General features: G+C 34.0%; 1 protein-coding gene and 1 long non-coding RNA gene across 2 annotated transcripts; both read left to right on the forward strand.

Annotated features, from left to right (window-relative positions):
• The first annotated feature begins 11513 nt into the window (after window positions 1-11513).
• Window positions 11514-20217, forward strand: LOC138319312 (uncharacterized). Its single transcript, XM_069262380.1, has 5 exons — window positions 11514-11547; window positions 16220-16302; window positions 17290-18455; window positions 19808-19865; window positions 20077-20217. The coding sequence occupies exons 3-5, from the start codon at window positions 17503-17505 to the stop codon at window positions 20200-20202; spliced, it is 1137 nt and encodes a 378-aa protein (XP_069118481.1). The 5' UTR covers window positions 11514-11547; window positions 16220-16302; window positions 17290-17502; the 3' UTR covers window positions 20203-20217.
• A 1359-nt stretch (window positions 20218-21576) lies between these two features.
• On the forward strand, window positions 21577-23979 carry LOC138319313 (uncharacterized). Its single transcript, XR_011207990.1, has 2 exons — window positions 21577-21689; window positions 22867-23979. It is a non-coding gene; the product is annotated as an uncharacterized lncRNA (long non-coding RNA).
• Window positions 23980-25848: the final 1869 nt, after the last annotated feature.

Raw genomic sequence — 25848 nt, forward strand, 5'->3', positions numbered from 1 at the left:
CCACACATCATACAACAACACACAACACAACACAACACCACACCAATAACACACAGCACAATAAAATTACACAACCACACATAACAACACAGCAAAACACACAACAACACAACAACACACATCACAACATCACACAACATCACATAACAAACAACACACAAACACACAACCACAAAACAACACAACAACACAACACAACACAACACCACACCAATAACACACAGCACAATAAAATTACATAACAACACAACAAAACACACAACAACACACATCACAACATCACACAACATCACATAACAAACAACACACAAACACACAACCACAAAACAACACAACAACACAACACAACACAACCATACGCAAAACACAACATAACTGATCCATACGCAGATATATAATACATGTATTCTTGTATTGCAGAATAAATATATATTAACAATTACTGAATACCTGACAAACATAAAATCGTTGAAAGTATAATCATAAAAAATCATTAAGAAACAAATTAATAATATCACATAATTTTAGTTTTGTAACACTATCCCCTGGTACTCGGAAGTGAACACCACATAGTACAAACTTTTCAAAAGACCATCCGTTGATAGTTTGCCAAGGTCATTTTTCAACGGTCATTTTTCAACAGATCTGCCGTTGAGAATTGACCCTAGACACTGTCAATTTTCAACGGCATGTTCAATTTTCAACGGCATTCGGGGTCCATTTTCAACGTTGAAAACTGGCCCGAGGTCAATTTTCAACGGAGGTCCATTTTCAACGTTACACCGGCTCGCCATTTTGGCATCTTAACCTAGCCCAAATATGACATAATGCGATAGTGACGTCACAATATGTTTTCCTTCAATATCGCGCCACTTTAATAGCACCGGGGGATACGGGCACAATTGCGGCTTAGTACATCACGTGACAGAAAACTGACTTCTGATTGGCTATACACATGGAAACTATATTTGCAATATAATGCCCGCTGCCCCGGGCACTATCGAAGTGGCTCGACGTTGGGCGTGGCTCTATTTTGATGTAATTATTTAACTTAGTTTAATTCAACTTAGTTTACATAGAACGCAGGCACTATACGTGCCTCAATATTCAGATCGTAGTCCATATACTCATTTACTCAAAAAAAAAAATACTTGTGACGTTACACTGGCGTTGTTTTGAATTTCATTTCTTCGCTATACCAAAATTTGTCCAAACTTTGTGACATGACGTCATTTCAACGGTGTGCTGAACCAAGACGTTAAAGATGGCTGACAGACAGGGTGTACGGGGATGGAAACAAATTTTGCTTTCTGTAGAAGACTGTTCGCTTATTCTACATTGATCTACTTTCAAACTTCATGAAACTGAATCTGAATCTCATTTGAAGTAACATAGATATGCGAAAATTGATATGTATTTATAATGCAGCAACATCGTGGTCGAGGTGAATGAAGATACCGTAGCGTTGCGAGATGTTCCTCGAAGTGTTTTTCGTTATGATGAAAGACACGAAATGGCGTTATACAAATTGGAAGGTGATGCACTAAACACATCATGGACTGGTTGGAGGGCACTATTGCCTCATAGTATTGTCGAGGGATGGAATAGTGCCTGAGCCGTGTGTAAAGTCTTAGACACCAGGATTCAATCACGTAATGTACTAATTAGCAATTGTTAGATAGCAATTACAATGTATTGATATACAAACAATCGGGGGTGTTAGGGCATTAAAAGATAGTCTCTATAAATAGTTTGAAAAGGCAGCAAATAACGTTTTTAATAACTTTTCAGTTTGCCAATAAAATGCAGACATTTTAAAGTGTTTGGGTTTTTTTAATATCATAACTAAACCGGTTCAAGTCTAGACTGCATTCAGTCTCTCATAATGCAGATCATGATTATCATTAGTATCTTGTACGTATAACTTAGTATCTTGTACGTAGATACTAAGTTGTACGTACAAGATACTAACTTGTACGTACAGATACTAACTTGTACGTACAAGATACTAAGTTGTACGTACAAGATACTAACGTGTACGTAAAGAACTAACTTGTACGTATAAGATATTAACTTGTAGATACTAAGTTGTACGTACAAGATAAAAAAAAAAATATGTAGTAGCCCTAATACGCCGCCGTATGGGAGTCCCTGTGGCAAAATGTTAATATTTCGTAATAATGCAATTAGTAAATCATGTGCCTCTAACCGGCTTCTACAGTACACTGCTTCTGTTGAATATGGTAGATGAGGAAATCTATGCAAATGCCTGATGCTGAAAATAAGTATGTGATTCCTTAAGTTCCGGTAGATGTACATCATTGTTGCTAAACCAATTAACATCAACATTTGGAAACATGAAACTGTACGAATTTTCAAGTTCACTGTTATCACTTATATTTTCAATAAGTTATAAATGACAATAGAGATGATAGATAATAGAGAACATTTTCTTCAGTGGAATGCAATTTTGTTTTCCGTTTTTCCTTTTTAATTAACTGGCATATTGTACTCCTATGTGTTATGGTATTGTCATCGTGACAAAGCGTTAAGCCATTATTTTATTAAGAACTTGTGCTATATTCAAAAAATGCATTCGAAATTCGGAGGTTAATTCCCAGATGGGTTGTTAACTCGTGTACAGACAAAATCACTTAATGACAGGACATTAAAAGATCAATGAAACAGAAGAGCCACAAAAATAACAAAGTGCTATTTTCAAGGCATTATTCTCATACAATTATCATTATCCGTAACAAATACACAAAACTTAATTTTATGCAATAACAAAATACAATGGTATAAGTGGTGTTTTGTGACAAAACCAATTATGAAAATAAAGACCGAAGAAATTGTGAGAACCTTTTTCACAATGTTAGCGATAATAACGTGTAATAATTATAAATTCTGGTCAATGATACTTCTATTTATGCTTAATAAAACAAATTATACGCGTTGCCCATAAGTAAAGATATCGTTAAAAATCATAATACTATAATATTACAAAATTACTTGGAGGGGTCTTTGAGTGAGAGAAAACCCGAGTGTGCGGGGGAAACCCACGTGATCGGGTAGGAGACCCCTGACATATTCACGTCCGTGCCGGGAAGTTCTATTTAAATCTACTGCACGTCTTTTCGAAATTCTATCTCAGACCAGAATATATTGTGTTGTTATAATAGAGTAAACCCTAGTTTTAATTTGATCTAGGCTACTCGTATTGTATAACCTAAAGGGAGCAGATAATAGTTTACAAAGGAATCTGTGCCAATAGAACGGATTTTATCTGTGGTATTTTTAATTTGTTGATGTAATCAGTGAGGTATTTTAATTATGTAAATGTACATATTTTAAACAAACGACTTTAAATGTTTCAAATATAATTGTACAACAGATTGTCAATGAATACACATGTTCTATATACTAATAATCCAATGCCGTAGTGACCTTTAACTGATCCACCATGAAAGCTTTATTGTTGGAATTTCTGGAAAGGATGAAATTACTATACCCATGATTACAGGTTTCTCAGAACTGTGATTAGATATCTCATCATTGAAGGTAATGAAGTGTTTATTTTACCTATCTATTTGTCGATGCTTGTAAATTACTGCTTAACCTGAAATGTATGATTGGCAAAAAGCACTCCCTAGGATAAAGAAGACCGATATCCCTGCCCTGTTTCATCATATAGCCTATTAGTAATTGGCAATACTTTTAATTGAACTGACCTGTGAACAGCCATTGTTTGATCTTTAATACTTTTAATTGAACTGACATGTGAACAGCCATTGTTTGTTCTTTAATACTTTTAATTGAACTGACCTGTGAACAGCCATTGTTTGACCTTTTTATACTTTTAATTGAACTGACCTGTGAACAGCCATTGTTTGTTCTTTAATACTTTTAATTGAACTGACCTGTGAACAGCCATTGTTTGATCTTTAATACTTTTAATTGAACTGACCTGTGAACAGCCATTGTTTGATCTTTAATACTTTTAATTGAACTGACCTGTGAACAGCCTTTGTTTGATCTTTAATACTTTTAATTGAACTGACCTGTGAACAGCCATTGTTTGTTCTTTGATACTTTTAATTCGAACTGACCTATGACCATGCCATTGTTTGTTCTTTAATACTTTTAATTGAACTGACCTGTGAACAGCCATTGTTTGTCTTTAATACTTTTAATTGAACTGACCTGTGAACAGCCATTGTTTGTTCTTTAATACTTTTAATTGAACTGACCTGTGAACAGCCATTGTTTGTTCTTTAATACTTTTAATTGAATGACTGACCTGTTGAACAGCCATTGTTTGATCTTTAATACTTTTAATTGAACTGACCTGTGAACAGCCATTGTTTGATCTTTAATACTTTTAATTGAACTGACCTGTGAACAGCCATTGTTTCTTAATACTTTTAATACTTTTAATTGAACTGACCTGTGAACAGCCATTGTTTGATCTTTAATACTTTTAATTGAACTGACCTGTGAACAGCCATTGTTTGATCTTTAATACTTTTAATTGAACTGACCTGTGAACAGCCATTGTTTGTTCTTTAATACTTTTAATTGAACTGACCTGTGAACAGCCATTGTTTGATCTTTAATACTTTTAATTGAACTGACCTGTGAACAGCCATTGTTTGATCTTTAATACTTTTAATTGAACTGACCTGTGAACAGCCATTGTTTGTTCTTTAATACTTTTAATTGAACTGACCTGTGAACAGCCATTGTTTGTTCTTTAATACTTTTAATTGAACTGACCTGTGAACAGCCATTGTTTGTTCTTTAATACTTTTAATTGAACTGACCTGTGAACAGCCATTGTTTGTTCTTTAATACTTTTAATTGAACTGACCTGTGAACAGCCATTGTTTGTTCTTTAATACTTTTAATTGAACTGACCTGTGAACAGCCATTGTTTGATCTTTAATACTTTTAATTGAACTGACCTGTGAACACATTGTTTGTTCTTTAATACTTTTAATTGAACTGACCTGTGAACAGCCATTGTTTGATCTTTAATACTTTTAATTGAACTGACCTGTGAACAGCCATTGTTTGTTCTTTAATACTTTTAATTGAACTGACCTGTGAACAGCCATTGTTTGATCTTTAATACTTTTAATTGAACTGACCTGTGAACAGCCATTGTTTGTTCTTTAATACTTTTAATTGAACTGACCTGTGAACTTTCAGCCGGCCAGACTTGTGGTACACGACGGACAAGCAGACGGCGACAGAGATGCACAGAAAGATCTCAATGTCCTGGACGGGAAATGTTATTACTCTGGTCACTGTGATGTACAAGAGGTAGAATGGTCCCATTTTGGATAGCAACAGGCGCTATTATTACAAAAATCACCAACTCCTTTCTGATACAACAGGTACGTTCTACAACGATGAACTTGTTCTTACTAATGGGATCACTTATAACCAAACGTCATTAAGATAACTGTTTGTCTTAAACAGAACAACATGAAAAATCCTCATTGATGGTATCACACGTGTTGATATACAGCCACCGGCACCTGGTATTGTACGAGAATGGGATGGCTGAGGACATTAATTATCAGTTTGCTAATGACCAATTATCTGGAAAACTGGAATGGATTCGGCGATGCAACGTCTTCTGATTATAGTCAGCGGATTTCCCATTACGAAGCGGCCATAGGAACCGATGTGAGATATACCTCAATGAGAGTAAATGTTCATTATTTCGTCAACACAGGAGCTAACACGTCCATAATATTTCATTCGCTTAATTTTGACAGAAAAGTCTGTTACGTATTACATAACTGTAAGGGCATATAGCCATTTCCGGAAGTTACGAGGAATCATTTTCCAACGGAGTAAAAGTTGGCTATAGGGAGGGAATACGCGGGGGAGAAGTTAGTAGCTCGAGTTACCAACACTACACAGATCGACTTTCATTTTCCTGGTCCGAATTTGAATCTGATATTGGATTGAGAAAGTTTTATATTGGAATTTCTTCTTTTGCAGTCCCCGTTGTAAATGAGTCAATTACTCTGGAACAATTAGTACGTATTGAAAACAACTGTGATGTTTACCCTCTCACAGATGTGAACACTGATACGTTTTTCCTCGCCGAAAACCTCACACTTCATCATGGACAACGCTATATACCGGTTGTTGTTGCCGTTGATGATGCTGGTGACTATAAAATTGTAACAGGAGAAAGCGTTATGGTCGACACAACACCACCGATAACATCGGACGCTACCATAATGATCAATGGAAGACAAATTACTTCCTTCACTTACATTGACAGTTACGATACCGTTAGTGTAGAATGGGAAAACATATTGGATCCAGAAAGTACCATATCGTCTTACACCGTTGCGGTTTATATGTTACATATATGTAGCGGAAATAGTGAAGCTGAACAGAAAGAACATTTAAGAGGCATAACAGTTTCAACAGAAACTATGGTAACCTTCCGGGCTATGAACTTTATATCAGATCAGAATTATGTTTTATGTGTAGAAGCAGTGAATAACGCTGGTTTATTAAATTCTGCAAGTGAAATTTATTTTCGAGTAGATGTTACAGCACCACTAGAGGGTTCAGTAAAGATAGCAAATGATTGGCTTCAAGAAACATCCTATCAGTCCTCAAAAACCTCAATAGACATCATGATCGCCATTGCTCGTTCATTGGAGTCTCATACATGTCCGTCTAAAATAGAATTAACTTCCAAATGATGAAAATAGTGTCGAGTGGTACGACGAAGGTGACTGCGACGATGAATGTGTGTGTTCATAACAAGAACAATATTCAGGTTAAGCATAGGGTACAATCTTGCTCTTTCATCAATTGACACCGGGGTCATTTCCAGTGACGATGTAAGATTGCGCAAAGGTGAATACACAGCTGTAATGAGTGTTGCCAGAGGAGAGAACACAATAACCTCTTTCTTTATCGGCACATCACAGCGGGCAAGTATCTGTCCAGTTAGAGCCACCCTGAGCCGGACGATTTTTCTTCTGTAACGTTTGATTACGACTCTCAAGTAAGCAATACGTCTGAGGCAACACCATCATCACAAAACGAAACAGTAAAAGACGTGGAGACTGCTGAGATGGTAGGTAACCCAGAGGACGTCGATGTCAGTGGCTGTGGTGTTAGTATCCTCGGAGAACGTCAAGCCAATAGTCGAGTTTGGGATGGATTATTTTGGTGTGTGGATGAGTATGGACGAAATAATGAATGGTTTCAACTGGAAAATGACCCTACAAACCAAATGAATTTAATATCCATCCGATTATTGAGTAGTGAATCGGGGACATGGTATCTAGATCTTCTAATCAATGGTACCCAGAAAGCTGTTTTAAGTGGAATCCACTTTAACCTCAAACGGCGAAACTATTTTTCCATACGTCTACTAACAATGGGTTTATATATCCATTGATATGGCATGACCCCCTTTATTGCCTTGGTGACAATAACAGAAGTGTCCATACCGACAGAGGTTGATTCATTATGTCAGCATGGCCGGGATTCTTCGATGGAGAAAGTAATATCGAAAGTATACAAGTCGGAATATCTGATGGACTTGACCAGGTCGACAATATCTCACCTTTTCAGAACGTGCATACGTTGGACGTTTTGTCGGGAATGTACTTCTCAGTGTTTCATTGGATGTGATCAAAATTGCTCTTTCAGCTCTAACTTTGAACTGCTGACATTCCGAATATCGAACTTGAACCTTCAAGAAGCTGTTATTGAGAAGAATGAGGAAACTGTTTCAGTAACAAACGACACGATCTATTACGCCGTCGCTAAAATAACAAACTTCGCTAAGAATGACATATTTTCGTACTCAAACGGTATCTTTATCGATAGCACGCCTCCCGTGTGTGAAGAATTGAAATGTGTGGATCCAACTTACAGCAGTACGGAGGAGACTAGCTTTATTGGCAGCAATAAACAATTAGGGGCTTATTGGTCTTGTGCTGAGGAAATCAGTGAGCTCAATGACGCGGTCATTAGTGTAATCTCTCTTGATGACGGTCGATATGTTTATCCAGAGGAAAACATTGGCCTTAAGACATCATATAGATATTGAGCTAAGGAATGGAACATACTTCGAAGACAGAAAACAATACAGATTAAACCTGACCATATATAATACAAGCTGGTCTTTCATCCTCCCTATTTCTGTGATGTAACAACCCTTCTGTCTCCGCCGGCTATAGATCATCTCCATGTGACATCGTTCTTCACTGTTGTAACGGACAACACGAGCTCCGTAGAATTCATAGCACATAATGACAGATTAGGAATATCCTGGAGCGATGAGGGTGGTGACGTGGAATCATATGGTAAATAATTTTCTTTGAGTTTTTTTTTATAATAAAATTGAATCATTGCATGGTCATATCATGAAAATAAAACAATGAAGTATAAACTAAACTATTTTTTAATAAAATATTTAACTGTATCAATGGGTTTTTTTTATTTTTCATTATTGTTCCAGAGTTGAAAGTTGGTACAGAACCAGGAAAAGATGATATTATGCCCCTGTCCATCATCGGTGTTAATAAATCCTCCAGTTTTTACATCATTAACAATCAAGTCTGGATAGATGGCGACTTAGCTCCATGGAATCTCTCTGACCTCGCTGACCCCTCGACAGTAAACCAGAACAGTAGTGACGATGTACCCATGTTTCTGATGGAACCAGGACGATGCATGTATATAGCCCTACTGGCTCGTGGGCCGTCACACCTAACCAGCACCACATACATAGGACCGCTGTGTGTTGAAAGTAAGACAAACATCTTTTATATTACGACCAAATGCAATATTTACTTAAAAAATTTACTTCAAGGTTGCAATGAACAATAATTTGAAAAAAATGCAAAAATGTTAATATGGTTTGTAGCAATGTCTACAGCATTGTGGACTGGCAATGACCATGTTTTCCTGTGTCTTTATTACAATGGTATCGCTTAGCACAGATCTGTTTATTCGTTGAAGCGTGATAAGATCTTCAACATATATCAACTTATGACCATCGTCAGTTAAATTGATACTTACTTAAACCCCAATATTTGTCATCTATTAGGAAATAACGACACAAGGATGAAATCCTCAACCCCATCACAAATGGTAGTGCATGCTGTCCATAACACAATGACATCAGTATCACCCGATAACAATGGGGTATTATCAACTCTGATAATCAACGCAACAGGTATATACGCTTATTATTGAATTATCATAACCAATGTAAACGATGACCTTTGTGAATACATATGTTTTATGATTCATTTGAGATTTATTACTTTATTGTTCCGGTTGTAATGACAAGGACAATGTTTTGGTATATGATACTACATAATGTAATTTCAATTCTTCAGTTTAAACTAAACGGCAATGCTTGCACATTAGAAATATAGTGTATCGTTTATTTAGTAATTCACATTATATTGACATTGACATTCACATTGACAGGGGTTGTCCCCTGTCCCCTAAATCTCGGAGTTACCTCTTGTTTCCCTTCTGTTTTTCTTAAATGTTCTATATGCTTAAATCTAACATATCCTATTTTCCATGCCCCTTGTGCATCTCATTAAAAGTCAGGTGCATTCAAGAATACACCTCCATCAATAATTCATCTAAATCATTGTCAACTCCCATATGATCTGTTCCGCCTATCGAGACCTTCCTATCGTAATGTGATCATTCTGTCAGCTAATTAAATGGTATCAACCTCAGCTGTAAGCTGTTTCTGTGCTTATTGTTAACCTAACATGACATTTGATCTTGTCACCATCCTCCGTATAGTATGGTTGTTGTTAATTAGTTTAAAGTGAAATTATCATGTTTACTTATATTATCAGACTATTTCTACACATTAAAAGTAGCGATTATACACTATATAATTGTCATAAATAATAACAGCTTTTATCACTAAATCCGCCTGATCTTCAGCAAAACGTAGGTTGTTATAGCTTTGTACATGTAATAATTTAAGTGTATGCCAAAACACGAAAGAAAAATAAAACAAAAACCGTTCTTAGATTTGTTTTATAAAATATTATTTAAGATCCTTTATAGATAAGAAATTCAATACAATTTATTTTTTTATCTAGGGTTCTACGGAGAGGCCATTGTTGGAAGCTTATCTGAATCTGACTTGACGTGAAAACTACGGGTCTGCCGAGCATCCTCGCGTTTGTTTCTTTCATCACAGACCACCAACATCAACACAAAGCAATGACATCGCGGATACTAACTAACAGTTTCGTCAAAAAGTGCTTTTTAGACATCATATTTAGATCTTAAGCCGCTGCAACTGTAAACGGTGGTTTGTGAGACATCAAAACGATGTTGGGTAAAGTACGATCTAAAGTCGTTTAGTCTCCTCTTTTGGTGTAATGGTGACGGTATGCAAACCACATAGGGATTGCATGTACTTTATCCCTCTTCATAATGTTCCTAACGCGCTCCACGAGAATCTGTATATAGCTTCTGCTATTCATAGTCGCTAATGAAAATTAGTAAAATACATTCGATCCAATATTTACATTAATGAAATAAAAATCAAATGCACCTTTATTGAAATTTTTTTTACGAATAAATGACCACCCATATACCTCGGAGAAAACGTGATTACTAGGAACAGCGGGATGACTAAAGTCGTTTCACAACGTCCTGCGTTATTAAGATTCGGCCGCCATCCGGTCTACCTAATATTTGCCCATTGTCAAACGATCAACTAGAACAAGAAAGTAAACACAAAGCTCTATTGATTGTATAAAACGATAACATTACTTTACTTCCTCTATCAAGAAACAACCCATAAAATAATAAACAAATAAATCATGTTGAGGTTGACACTTTTTTCTAATTGATATTATACTGGCGTGATGATCATGTGTTAACTAGCAGATTCGAACTCCAACGACGCAATCAATGTATATAATCAAATTTGAAATGTATAGTGTATACATAGGCAAATGTTAGTCATGAGGTTTATTTATTCTATGATATAATTTTGACGAAAACAATCAGAATTGTAAACTAATGAATAAACATGATGACGTAATCACCGGAAAGTGTGACTCAATGACGATAAATCGTATTGTACATACGTCGTTTTGGTATCTTCGAAATCGATCAATTGATACTTGATGATAATGATGGACATGGCTTATATTATTCACTTACCATAAACGACACGGGAATACATATTTAAACGTTTTTAGTATACCTTCTTAAATATAGTCTTTATGATGATTACACCTTATATATGTGGATAAACAGTTTACATGATTTTATTATTTAAAATTAGGCCCGGAATAGCCGAAATTAGAATATAGTAGCATCATAAACCTAATACAGTCATTTATTACAGAATGCTGTTGTTCCTCGGCCAGACATTTTTTATATTCCCGACGCCGTCCTATGAGTTTTACCTCATGGAGGTTAGATTCGCCTTTAATTCCACTATATAAAGCCTGGTAACCGTCCCAGTATTGACAGTCTGGATAACAAACGAAGATGGTAAAGTACAAGCATTTTGGCAACTACTGTTTTACGTCATGACGAGTAATAACTAAATCACCTTACATACACGTATATGCTATCCATAATATTATGGTAACTGAGGCATTTGAATATTGCACTTTAAATCAGTAAGGGAATTTACCTTTCCGAAAAGATTTAAAATTCAGAATGAGAAACTAACACTAGATGAATAGTTTTGTAGAGGTGCAAACCGTAAATACTACATTTATCATCAATTTATGAACAATTTAATTAAAATAAATCAAATGTTACTTTTCCTAATGATGGGTTGACTTATGTTTTGCCGCCATTGCCCTAATTGCCGTGTGTGAAGTAGCTATCATAGTGCCAGACGACAAAGCAGTGAAATGAGTTTTCACTGTTCACATAGATTACATAGGAAACTTTGCATTGGTTAAAGCTCAAATCTTGAAATCCCCTTATGGGGGGGCACAAGATTTCATAGAGAGGTTAATGTTTCGGAGCCTGTTGATCGGGTATTAATGGCCCATCAGTTTCAAATGTTTAATGTGTGGGTAGGGCAATATATATGATGTTGTTAAATATGTAAAGACATTTTTGGAATTATTTTTAAGTCTGTTTCGGACAGGGTTGATAATCAAAATATGGATTTTTGTTCGAAATTTTGGTCAAATGTAGTGTGGAATTCAACGAAAGATGGAACCCCCCACATAAAAGTTTAGCAGAATGGTACTTCGTTACCAATTTTTATTCACAGTTGTGTGAGATGACCTTCATCAAAATTATCCATGAATGACCGAACTTGAAAACTTCATTTAATCTGGACAGTGGCAAACGTTTAACATTATCGCCAATGGAAAATCATTTGGTTCTGCGATCTCTATATGGTGTAACCTCATTTAGGCCATCGATATAAATTTTCTTACGTTATTATTGTTTTAGGAAACTTTTTTAGTTTTGTCTTTTTTTTTTCTAAAAAACAATTACTTTATTCCCCAGATAAACGTAGATGACTGCCAGGGTTGGGACCCTGGATTCAGCATCCGTACATAATTGTCCTCTTGCAAGAGGGCTTTCATTCAACATTCATTTCCCTATATTCTCTCTAACCTTCCAATCATTCACTTACTCTTTCTCTTTCTTTATATTATTCATTGATACATTCATTTTGTGAATCTTTCATACTCATTTATTACTTTTCTTTCATTCTTAATTCATCCTCGCATTCTGTAGCTAATTCCTAAATTTATCTAAAATATTCTGAACATAATTTATTGATATAATTTTCTTTTTTCTTTGATTTTATAAACATTTCTAAATTATTTAGAGAAATAGGTATTGGACTTTCCTAAATATATGATCAACAGCAATTTCTATTTTGTTTATACTTAATTTCATTTCTACATTTCCAAATGGACAATTTGAAGGACAATAATGCGGTATTGAGAAGAACTGACAGATTATCTTTAGTTTGAAATCCAAAAATCACAACATCTGATGTCAGCATATCTTCATTAAATCCCGGAATGGATTTAAATATATGTACAGAACAAATGTTCAGAATATTTCTGACAATACCACATTCAAAAAATAAATGTACAATATCTTCAGTTTGCGTTTTGCAAAAATGACACTTGCCATTCGAATTACCAAATTTACTTATTTTTGATTCTGTATATATAATGTTGTGTATACACTTCCTTTGAAATTCTTTTACTTGATTTGTTGTAACGGTATTTTGTATATTTTTCCATATTAATTCCCAATTGAACAGTTTTTTGAAATTCGATTTCCCATTTTAATTTGCAGATAGGATCTGCATCAGGATTTCTTCTACTCGTTATCATTTTTGGTTTCAGACTTTTGTATCCTATCGGTTTGTTATCTTTCCCTATAATATTAAGATTGGCGTCTATATTAGGATAAACAAAATCTGTCGCCCCAGCATCAATTCCTTTTAGAACATTCAAACCGTTTTGACGGAAAAGCGATCTTAAACTTTGTTAGTTCAGTGATACAATTTCTTTTGTCAGTTTACATGTTATATATTTCGTACTCTCTTTAAAAAAAATTTCTGCGTTCATCCCATAAATCTTGTATTGTAAAAATATTGCTTTTGAGAACAGAAGGAAAATATATGGCTGTTTTATTATATTGGATGAAATAATTTCCAAAAATTGGCTGTTCTAGTATTTTGTTTTTGTTGAGAGTTGAGTGGCTAGATTTTTGGAAATTTGCACATGCTTCAAGAAGATTTCTGTAGAAAAGTGGAATTTTTGATGTGTCAATAGTGCGTATGTCTGATAATTTACATAGAAAATAGGTTACTCTAAATTTTTCATCCATATAGCTTAACCAGTATTTACCTATTGCATTCCATGTCTCAATATCACTTTGCATAATTTTATACATTGTTTTTATTTGCCTTCTGAAAATGAATTCTCTGATATTAACAATTTCCATTTCCCCGTCTTTGAACCTTTTTGATGACATATTCCTGTTGACTAAATCCCTTTTTCCATTCCAGACAAATTCCCATATCAATGAATCGATTTCTTTTATATAACGTTCTGAGATACCACGTGCTTCAATTTCATAACCTATAAGTGATATTACTAAAGACTTAATAACCAAACTCTTACCATATAGTGTTAAATTTCTACTTTTCCAAACCTGCAAGCATGATTTAATTTTTTGAATTTTTTCTTTCCATATGGAATTGTCATCGATGACGTATCCATGATGGACTCCTAATGTTTTCACACAAGTTTTCGACCAGGATATATTTGTATATATTGGATCTTTATGCTTCCATCTGCCTAAATATATACCTGTTGTTTTATCTAAGTTAATATTTGAACCAGAAGCTGATTTGAATATATCTAAAATATTGAATATTTCTACGATCGAATGTTCGTCCCTTACGAAGAATTGTGTGTCGTCTGCAAACATGTTAATAGTAGTTTCTTTTTCATTCGGAAGTTCAATACCTTTTATATTTTCGTTTCGCCTTATAGAGCAAGTTAATGGCTCAGCTTGTAGGATGTATAAAATCGGAGCGATTGGACAACCTTGCCTTGCTGATCTCGATATCGGGAAATATTTACTTACATACCCATTTGTTTTAATGCATGTTTTTGAATCTTTTTAAAAGCATTGTTATCCAGTTTAGATATTTTGCACCAAAATTAAAATGTTCTAAGCATCTGTTAACCCATGACCATTCTACTCTATCGAAAGCTTTAGATTGATCTAGGAAAATTATCGCTCCCTCTGATTGTTCTTAATCCGTATATATTCAAAAACGTCTTGAATAAGTCTATTAGCATCTGAAATATTTCGACCAGGAACGAAACCTTTTTGATCCGAATGGATGATATGTTTTAGATACGGTTTTTATTCTATTAGCCAGAACCTTTGCAATAATTTTATAATCAACGTTAAGTAAAGTTAGCGGTCTCCAACTTAATAATAATAAGTTCTCTTTCTCCTTTTTTATATAATAAAGTAAGCATACCTTTAGACTGAGATTCAGATAATGTATTTGAAGCAAATATTTCTGTTAAAACTTCGAAGAATTCCCCTTTTATAAGGTACCAGTATTGTTGATAGAATTCGGATATAATACCGTCTTCGCCTGGAGATTTGTTCTTTTTCATTTGACAAATGCTGTTATGTATTTCATTTTCGGTTATATCTCTTTCTAATTCGCCCCTCTGTTCATCAGTTATTTTAGCATTGACATTTTCTAGAAGAGAGTTTGCTGCATCTCTATCCCAACCCTCAGAAGAAAATAACTTTTTATAAAATTTTGTTTGCTCATCTAAAATAGCAGATATTCCTTCTTTATAATTACCGTCGTCTGTTTTAATTCTGTGCCACAACTTTTCTTTTGCCTTAGTTTTCTCCAAATTAAATAAATACTTAGAAGACGTTTCATTATCTTCATAATTTTCCATTCTAGACCTTATCTTATAACCATTAATCTTTGTGTTTATAATGAGTCTTAATCTCTCTAGTTAGTAAATCGATTTGATTATTTTGATATTCTCCTATTTTAATCATTTCTTCAAACTCCTGTTCTTTTTTCCTTATTACCTCTTCTCTCTTATTTATTATCTTCGAAACGTGTATGGTTAGTTCTTTTATTTTAATTTTTGTCATTTCCCACCATTCTGTAAGTTTCCCATAGTGCACCTTTTGTGTTTTCCAGTATGACCAAAAGGTTTCGAAAAAATCTTTAAAAAATTCTGATTCTATAACTGATGCATTCATTTTCCATACGCCAGGACCAATTTTTACCTTGTCTATTTTCAATTCCGCAGTCACCATATTGTGATCACTGTATATGCTCGGAATTATTTTTGCATTAACCATATCATTAAACAATTCATTACCTACCAAAATATAATCTATTCTAGATCTTGATTTCCCCCTTTTAAATGTAAATTCTCTACTTTCGGGATTTCGTTCACGCCATAAATCTTTCAGTTCATATCTTTCAATAAGCTTGGAAATTTTTTTAATTTTGACCCCAAACTAAGATAATTAAATTGTAAAACAAAATGTAAAATTAAAAGAGAGAGGGCCATAAATCCAAACAAGGATTCATGTATTCAAAAAGATATTGGGATATACATTAATTATAATGCTTTATATTAATGTGACTTTTGAATTACTCTTTCAGGGACTGGCCATTGGGATGTGGTAGATCAGACTTGTACTTCTGAATCCTACATATTATCAAGTGAAGGTTATATCATATTCAAGGTATGGGATAATGTAGATTAGGTTCCTAAAGTACAGTCCGAGATATTATCTATAAGTTGTAGTTTACACAAAGAATTGTTTGTATCGGAATGTTTTAAACGATAGTCATCAATTATTTTTCATGAGTTGCAAATTTTAAACCAATATTATTGGCGATTAATGGTTTGTCAAATATATTTAAGCTTTAGAACGACGTTTCTCGAGCTTTGTTTTGGTTATTAAAAAGATGGTGTAAAAACACTATTAAATCTACGAAACATAAACTTTGATTGAATCTAAAACTCTAAATTGTAAAACTTTAAATGAAATCTTGATGTTTGATTACGCGAGAATGCCTTGGACCAAAGCTCAATAACCTATATGATTAAAAGAAATGACTATGATGGTCAAAGTTTTATCAGCACCAAGATAATGTTAAATTTCATAAGCACATTGCTGACACCCGACCAAATACATAGAAAACAAATACTTACGTACACCTTTGAGTAGTCAAAGTTTTCTTGTATTAAACTTTTTTTCTTATATAGATTTTTGGAAATATGATTTCATAGAAAAATTGAAAGAAAAAGCGTATGTCCATGTACTCGTTTTTGAGCCATTGTCACTCAAACAATTGACAAAATATTGGGTTTTTATGGGAATTTTGCCATTTTGACTATACACACGAGATATCGCTTTTAAAAATTTCCCGCAAAAGCGTTCTGCATGCATGATACTTTACGTACAATTCCTTCGGTCAACGAAAACGTCACCTCAAAGATCTAACCAACAGAAATGAATATACCATATGAAATTCAATAATTCAATAAGACTAATTTTTCCCATTCTCAGCATAATAATATATGCTACCACTACCACTTAATTTTGAGCACCAGTTCACTTTTTTAGGCATTTTTGCCAAATCTAAATGTTTGACATGCAAGTACTACTTTACACCAGGTCCATTTATGATGGTATAGTATGTCGAATTCCTTTGATATGTTCTAGGTGTGTGGAAACCTCCTGTCTGAAACCAACCAACGTAAGAAACGAAGCACGAGTAACACAGTCAACACTCCCTTCCAATTCGGAGCGTTTGTGATCAATGAAACATATTTCAATACCGCCCCTGTTCTGGAGACTTCTGTACTTAGGATAGACGAGGACACAGTATTAAATACTGTACAACTGCTCTGGTCTGATGCCGAATCTGACAGCGTGATGTTTGAACTTTCCCCACAACATCAAAACGACTCTGTCAACATAACAACAGACGGAAAGCTAAGTTTCGCCCCATCGCTACACTACGCTGATGTGTTTCGGGTGAGTGTGATACTGAGGGAGAATACGTCTCTCACACAGATACTGGAAACGACTGGCCTTTTAGACATTGAGGTGGCCAATGTAAATGACCCGCCGATTTTGTTATTTGTACACCAGGATGGATCTGTTAGCGACTCACGTCAAACTCACAACAGTACAGTTTTGTTTGAGAGTAACCTGACCCACTACGACCTCGGAATCTTGGCTATCTTCGACTTTGATGCCAATGACTCATTTATGATTTTCGAAACAACAAAATGCGACGGTCAGCCAACTAACGAAACGGCTGTGATCTTTCAGGAATCACCCGGGAGTCTTGTAGAAATTGAAATGCTTGATGCGGAATACATAAAGACGTCACTTCATTCCAGAGTCACTGTTACAACTCACACCAACCTAACAGGAAAATTGCTTGTTCATTTCCGAGTTCGCGATCGTAAAGGTGCCTTTTCACATGAACACGTTTCTGTCGCATACTTCTTGATTAGTCCGTGCGTGTATGGGACATGTGAACCTAAACATATAGACGGACCTCCATTGAACAGTACCATTAGATCAGAGACATTCGAACCATACCGCTGTGTTTGTGACAGGGGATATGAAGGTGAGTGGTGTCAGGAGGAGATCAACGAGTGTGAAACCATCGGCTGCTCCTGGATGTACCATTGTACTGACAAAATAGGAGCCATGGAATGTACAATTAACTATGGAAAGGTGCTCCCTATCGCAATCCTGTGCTCCATGGCCTTCATATCTCTGGCGGTCGGTTCCTGGAGTTTTGGGAGAAAGAAATGTCTCAAAGGAATTTGCAAAACAAAAGTTGGTGTTGACACCTTCGGATCACAAACAAAGTAAGTAGCAGATTATCATATTTAGCAAAGATGTATCGGGGAATTTTTGCCACCATCAAAAGAGGATCCGACTCGGTGTTTCGCTTTATATTTATATATCATCCATTCTATTTTTAGATGACCAAAACATATTTTTCTGTAAATTCGGTAATACTTGAAAAGACTTAAAAGATCAACATTATCACGCAAGACATTTGGTGCAATGCAACTTCCTTACATTGTATCTACGACATGGAAATTCACGTATTGTCCACGGCCCCCTCTAAAGTTGTATGAAAGCAGACGAGACGATCATCGAACTTTATTTGCAGTCGGTTTTTTTCGTTTTCATACATTTAGTTCTTATCACAACCAGCTGAGTTCGATTTATACTGTTTTTATCACATTACAACTTTCATTACTTTCGGATATCTACTACTAACAACCCTGTTTTTACATATAATGGCAAACATAACACAATACGTCGTGTTATTCCACTCTCGGGCAATTTTATAAAAGTGCTAGTTGTATAAATATATTGATATTCCTCAAGTGGAATAACGATCTTTTGACTGACCGATATTTTAAACTTTGACTAGAACTAAAGTTTGTTTTCAGTGTCATGTTACAGATTGTTAACGTCATGTAATAATCGAATTTACTGTAATCATCCTGTCTGTATGTCTGTCTGTCTGTCGTCCTCAAATCTTGTCCGGACAACTCCTCATAAACTATTGGGCCAATTTCGATGACATTGGAGCATTGGTTTCTATGGAAACCAAGCCATTTTACACAAGTTTAGTAAGATTGCCAATATCTCATTTGTCTTCGGATCGTTGTTGAAATGTGGTCAACTGAATATACTTAATATAAAGGGGAAATATTGGGCTAAAGGGGAAATATTGGCTAGTTTTGTGTATACTATTATTATATATTTACCTTCGTTTCTTCCCGTTTTGAGTATTCAGCTACCTCATCAATCAATACTATGAACAGATCAGTCTAGATCACATCATTATTATCAAAAGCTTTTGTGAAATACTAATATATTACATATTATATTTATGTTGAAATCGTTGAAAAGGAAATGAAGTATCGCAAAATATGTCGTATTTCCCCCAGTTGTAATGACCTCGACAGTCTGTTACCAGGTCTCAGACTGACCCTTCACAAGAAAATACAATAATTAGCGATCGCGTTCTTGTAGGTCTAGTCAGTGTCGATTGGGATCGGTCACAGCCAAATTGATGACGTACTATACTTAAAGGACGCGTTTGTCTTTATACAAGAAAATAGTTTTTAGATATGGTATTTAGTTATGATTGTTGTACAATTGTCATTACATGTATCTGATATATGGCACTGTCTTTCAGTTTGGCTTTTGATCACTTTGAGGGAGCGGCAACAATTCAAACATTAGAAAACAAAAAGGTAGAACGATTATTTTCACTTTTGTTGTTATCTGCCTGTTTTGGCGACTTTTTCTGGAAAGTACTGAACAAATATTTCCATATAATTAGGTTTTCCATTTGCCTAAGATGTCTATATATGTATCTCATGTAATCGATCTTGATAACAACAAATCTGACAGCCGGCCATTTGATAATATCGTTTCCATGATTTAGTTCTTTTTATCTTTCAGCCTGTATTCTCGTACACTAAAGAACAGATATTTTCCATTGGTATAGACGATGATGTCCGTCCCCAATACAAATGTAGCCGAATGAATCCAAGGTTCTTAAGGGGACCCAAAGAGGATAAGGTATAATGTTATTCTCAATGTGTATCAAATCCATTCATTTTATGCATTGTGAAAATGTATAAAGACGTCAGGACACATATTCAGTCGTTAAACAAATGAAATATTAAGTGTATTGCTGTATTGAAATGATATTTATTCTTAAGTGTTATAATTGCAGATATAATATAGCATTTCTAGACTGGGCTACAAAACCAGACATTCACACTTTTTAATCATTTCTAATCAAATGGAAGTGCATATGTGATTAAATCGACAAATAAATTGTTAATTTTATTTTCTATCAAAGACTGTAGTGTTGACAAGATATTTTTTTTAAATTGCATTTCTACCCACACTTACCAGCTGCTTCTGGCATAAAAGTTTGGTACTGGTACATAATGAACTTAATAACTTAAATGACTCTAACTGTTATTAGGACTTAAGGATAATCAAACCATATTCAATATTGGCAAGATCACTTTATTCGCCAACAAAATTAAACATTTTCGTTCATTTCGTCAGCATCCAATAATGCCTGTATGGATATTTCTAGAATGGAAAACAAAGAAAAGGGAAAAAAACTATTTATTCAAGAGGTTTAAAGCTTTACAAAATATTATCATTTTTAATTGTTTAATTATCCAATGTCAGCAAATATGAAAACAATTAAAGATGCTCCACCGCTGACAAATGATTTTTTTTCACTATCAAAAACAGGAGCAGACGATTTAGTATTTTTCTTCAGTTACAAAAGATACTTACTTTACACCATTACCACCATTGAAAAGTTTAAACTTCTAATTTTTACTTCAAGTTAAAAATATGAAAAATAATTAATTGCATCCCGAAAAAATTCCGTGTCACTATATCCTATATGGAATGAAGTACTGATTGCGCATGCACCAAAGGCGAAATAGATTATTTTAAATTATTTTTTCTGTTAATTAGACATAAATATACACGATTAAACACCAATTACTGTTCTAATGATGAATATCATTTATGCTCTGTCGGCGGTGGAGCATCTTTAAAGATTAGATACATTGTATTATACAAATCATTGTAAATACTGAAATGATTAGAAAATATCTCAAAATTCAAAAATATCGACTATTTGAAATATGAAAAATATGAAATCAATTCTTTGTAAGCTTTAAAAATTAAAAGAAAAATACTGTTTCTGTCCTTTGAAGCAATTGAATCTTGACACAAATCAATTACTTTCGCGAAGGTTTTAAAACATTTATAAGATGATATTAGAATCTTATTTGAATATAACATTATACAGATCAATGTTTTTTTTTTGTGTCCTTTAAAAGAAAACGTTTTGGCTTTAATAAATAGTTTAGCACTTCTGGCTGATGTACGATTATTTATGAAAACTTTTTTTTTTCAACAGCAAAATATTCAGGGAGTCTACCAACATGGGTCCATCTGGTAGCTCAGGATCAGGTCCGTTCTCCGTGAGGTTTGCGTGGCCGGAAACCGATCATTCGTAGGAGTCTAACGATAAAGTAAGTATAGCTAAAAACATTAAGTAATAATACAGAAAAAACCTTCGTACACAAGTACAAAAACGCTGAAGAAATTCAATGCACTAGTTTACTTGCAAATGTAAAAACAAATATGACAAAAAAGTTGGCCTTACCAAATAAACCTTTTCGGAGAACATTGGCTATTGTTGTTGATGGGTAGCCAATGTTAATGTACCTTGTGCGATTCTGTTTTCTCTATTACTTTAATGGAATGTGTGTAGGTGGGTATGTGTGTTTAGAAAGAATATATGTACCCGGCCTACTCTACCTTTCGGCCCGGTTCGAAATGGTACCTATGTGTCCTAGTGGAGCAATGCCTCAGGATATTACTTGGGCACATTTTTTATACTTTTCTGTAGGTTTTCAATTATTTTATTACCATATGTATATATTTATATATTTATATATTATTTTTTGTCCAAAAACAAACAACATAACTACAATTCCTAATATCTACGATACCAGTCACATGACATCAAGTTCACAATATGTTGACTTGCCGTATACATGTACATGTACATTTCCTTCAGAAAGACCTTCATTATGTATAAGTGAAAAAGATAAGGTCTTGCTAAGAATTTTATATTTGATACGGTTCGGTTTTATTTTCTAGTAGGTAAGCGATATAAAAAACAAGTACGATAAAATGCATACCAACGTTTTCATAATGGTTCGCATAAATAGGCACCAATAGTAGCTCTAAAGACGACATCGTTTCTGTCGAAAATAATTTTAACAATATTGCAGCTAGCTATATAGTGTGTGTTGTAGTGTTGTGTGCGTATCGGAGATTTAAACCTTCTATTTAGAATGTGTGTTTGGTTGTTACAGCTGTCTGAGCCATTGGTTATAATGTTATTGCTAGCAGAGAAAACAACTCATTATTATAGTTTTGACGTTGTATACTTAAATGTATTTTATTTTGTATTTGCGCCTTCAGGTTGTTTTAAATATTGTCAGTGTAGGTATAATCTGAGGGTGTATTATCTGATTAGTAATGGCTTTGTGTTCTTTATTTTGTTATTGTGATTCCCGTAGTGTTACTATTAAAGTAATTTAATCGGAAGCATGTTTTGATTTTGTTTATTGTACGCGAAAGTTGTTCTCTCATTAATGCATGTACTTATTATACATTATTTGTTCATTATTCATGCAGGTGTTGCGACTGTAATGAAGTACCTTGTGTCATGTCACATGGTTCCAAACCAAACAAAAACCAGTAATGAAAAACGGACACGAAAATTTCCAGAACCACATTCTACTACGTCTTGACTGCGTGTTACCTTCTCGTTTAATAATTACTGTACATGTAGCAATAATAATCTTAACTATGACAGATTTTGGTTGAACTCGAGCACAATGTCGTTGAGAATATCTTGAAACGTAAAAGAATGCATTACAATACAACCCAACAACCTATTGTGTACTGGAATTAACTTGTCTATCTGTCTGTTCGTTTGTCTACATGTCCTTAGAACATCATTTGCCGGTCAGCTCTCCTGAAAATGTAGTATCAATGAAATTTGGTCAAACGTTTATAGTGTTTGGTCATTTTTCTTACTTATGGATGTCTATAATTGGACACATCACATGCTATAAGAACGGTTACAATATACACATAATGGGAAACATTTGGTTGTCGTGGCCTCAAAAAAGGGTTAGTGGGATATATTAGTTGACCATTGGCTTAGAGTTATATATTTATTGTTTCTTTTGTATTTAATTTTTGCTTAACCTTTTAATACCATTAAATTTGTATACAGTCTCATCTTATAATTTCTGAGTAGAATATATTTATCCTGTTTATTGATAGTATAAGAAACACATCTTTTCATTGTTGGTAATACATATGTTTGTATATATGTTGTTTATATGGATTTTTATAAGGTATAAATATATTAAATAGTTTATGCTAAAGTTTAAATAGTATGAATATATAAGTATATGATAAAGTGTATATAAGGGTTATATTTATGGGAAAAAAGAAATATGAAGATAAAAGGGATACATTTAAAGGTTCATGTTAGTTTTATTGAAGGCGCCAACCTTGATAGAATATATATTAAAACTGTAGTATTGGAGTAGTAAAATCATATTTAAACAGTTCTATTGGTTTACACAATCACTGGTAATATGATTATGTTCCATTATGTCATCTCTGTTCATGTGAAAACTAACATGATGTTCAATATATGCCATGCTTTGCACATTTATGTATTAATTTATTGATTGAAAATTGCTTTCAGTAATAATAAAAATTAACAGCACATTCAATGTTATTGCTTATATATAGTGGACACAGCGTTGTAGAGGAAAGTTAAAACTAAATGGGGACCTAACGGTTTCTGTTTATTTTGATTAAAGATACTACATCGCTTGCGAATAGCATTTTCTCTGTATCAAAAACAGTAGCATACGAATTTTTCTTCATTTACAATAGTTACCTACTTAACACCATTACCATCATTGAAACGTTTGAGTGTCTTATTTTACTTCAAGATAAAAATATTAAAAATAAGTAATTGCCTTCCGAAAAAAGTCTATTGCACTATGCTCTATATGGTACTGATTTCGCATCCACCAAAAGCAAGACAAGTTATTTTATATTATTTTCTGTGTTCATTAGACATATATTTACATGAGTAAACACCAATTATTGTTCAAGTGATGAGAATCATGACACTGCATGCTCTGTAGGCGTTGCAGCATCTTTATAAAAATCGAGTGTTACGATCCTAGTACTTACTCCTTGGATTGAACTACGTAGAACATTGTAGTGCACACTATTTAACAGATATTAGTGCACTACGGCCAGTGACGTGTGACCACTACACAGGAAATGCTTTTTACAGATTTGAAACAACCGGCTCGGTTAACCGAGGAGATAATAGTACATGTACATTTAGTACATTAAAACTATCTGTGGCAATACAACGGATTTAATCTGTGGTATTTTTTATTTGTTGATGCAATCAGTTAGGAATTTTAATTATGTAAAGGTACATATCTTAAAGGAAACGGCTAAATGTTTCAAACATAACTGTACTAAGGATTTGATAATTTGGTAGTCCTAGAAATAATAAACTTCCTGTTACACTTATCATAGCTGCATGAAAAAAAAAATGATGTTAATTTCCGTAAAGCGAGTCGTCTTATTTCCCCTTGTGTCGTCCAAACAACGCGCAAGAGTTGATTCTCGCGATAAATCAGCGATATGAATCTACATTGTTAACATCGATTTACGTTGTTGAGAATTGTGCAGTTATGTGGTGTTTAACTTCATCTTAGGTCATAGATATAAATAATCTGACGTTAAAATTATTATTAGTAAACTTATTTTCTAATTATTGTTCCAAATACGTAGTATGTCTTTAACCTGGGAGCTTGTGATGCTAGATTTATTGTTATGTTGGAATTCCTGGCATTGCTAATATAAATGGAATCCATGAATGCAGGTTTGTCAGGACTGTGATTAGGTATCTTACCATTGCAGAGAATGACTTTTGTATATGACCTATATACTTATCGATAATTGTAAAGTCCTGTTTCATCTGAAAGACAACACAATTGTCTTCGTTATCATAATTGTAATTTTCCAACAATAGATGTCTGCACAAAGAAGGATTCTAAACAATAATACCCTGGAGGTGACAGACAAAAAACATTTGTTTGAAACTAATTTATTTTATTATAACAACGGGTTTGTATTTACACCATACCTATGTCGTACCTAGTTCTCTGACCAAGATAATTCATATAGGATAGTTATGTGTGATAGAACGGGTTTTTCTGTAATATTCCGTAATTATGAAGAAAACTTTGCTAGGTGAACGCGAAATATGTATAATGATCACAATTAACAATTATAATATAAACGCATTATAATATCAGTATACCATAACAACAAACTTTCTATGTATTTGAAATAGAAGTGTTTTAATGATCTGTTTCTAAAAACAAATTGCATAATATTAATATCTTATGGCTTAGTTCAGAAGACAATACTATGTTAGTACGTCATTCTCACATGTGTGTAACTTTTTTATTACTTTCTTTAGAATAGGCCTATTTTAAGGGACGCCGCGGCACTATTATCTATAGCGGTTTTATATCGCAGGGTGTATAACTACACGGAGTA

Source organism: Argopecten irradians, chromosome 3 (genome assembly GCF_041381155.1).
Source record: "Argopecten irradians isolate NY chromosome 3, Ai_NY, whole genome shotgun sequence".
Classification (NCBI taxonomy): domain Eukaryota; kingdom Metazoa; phylum Mollusca; class Bivalvia; order Pectinida; family Pectinidae; genus Argopecten; species Argopecten irradians.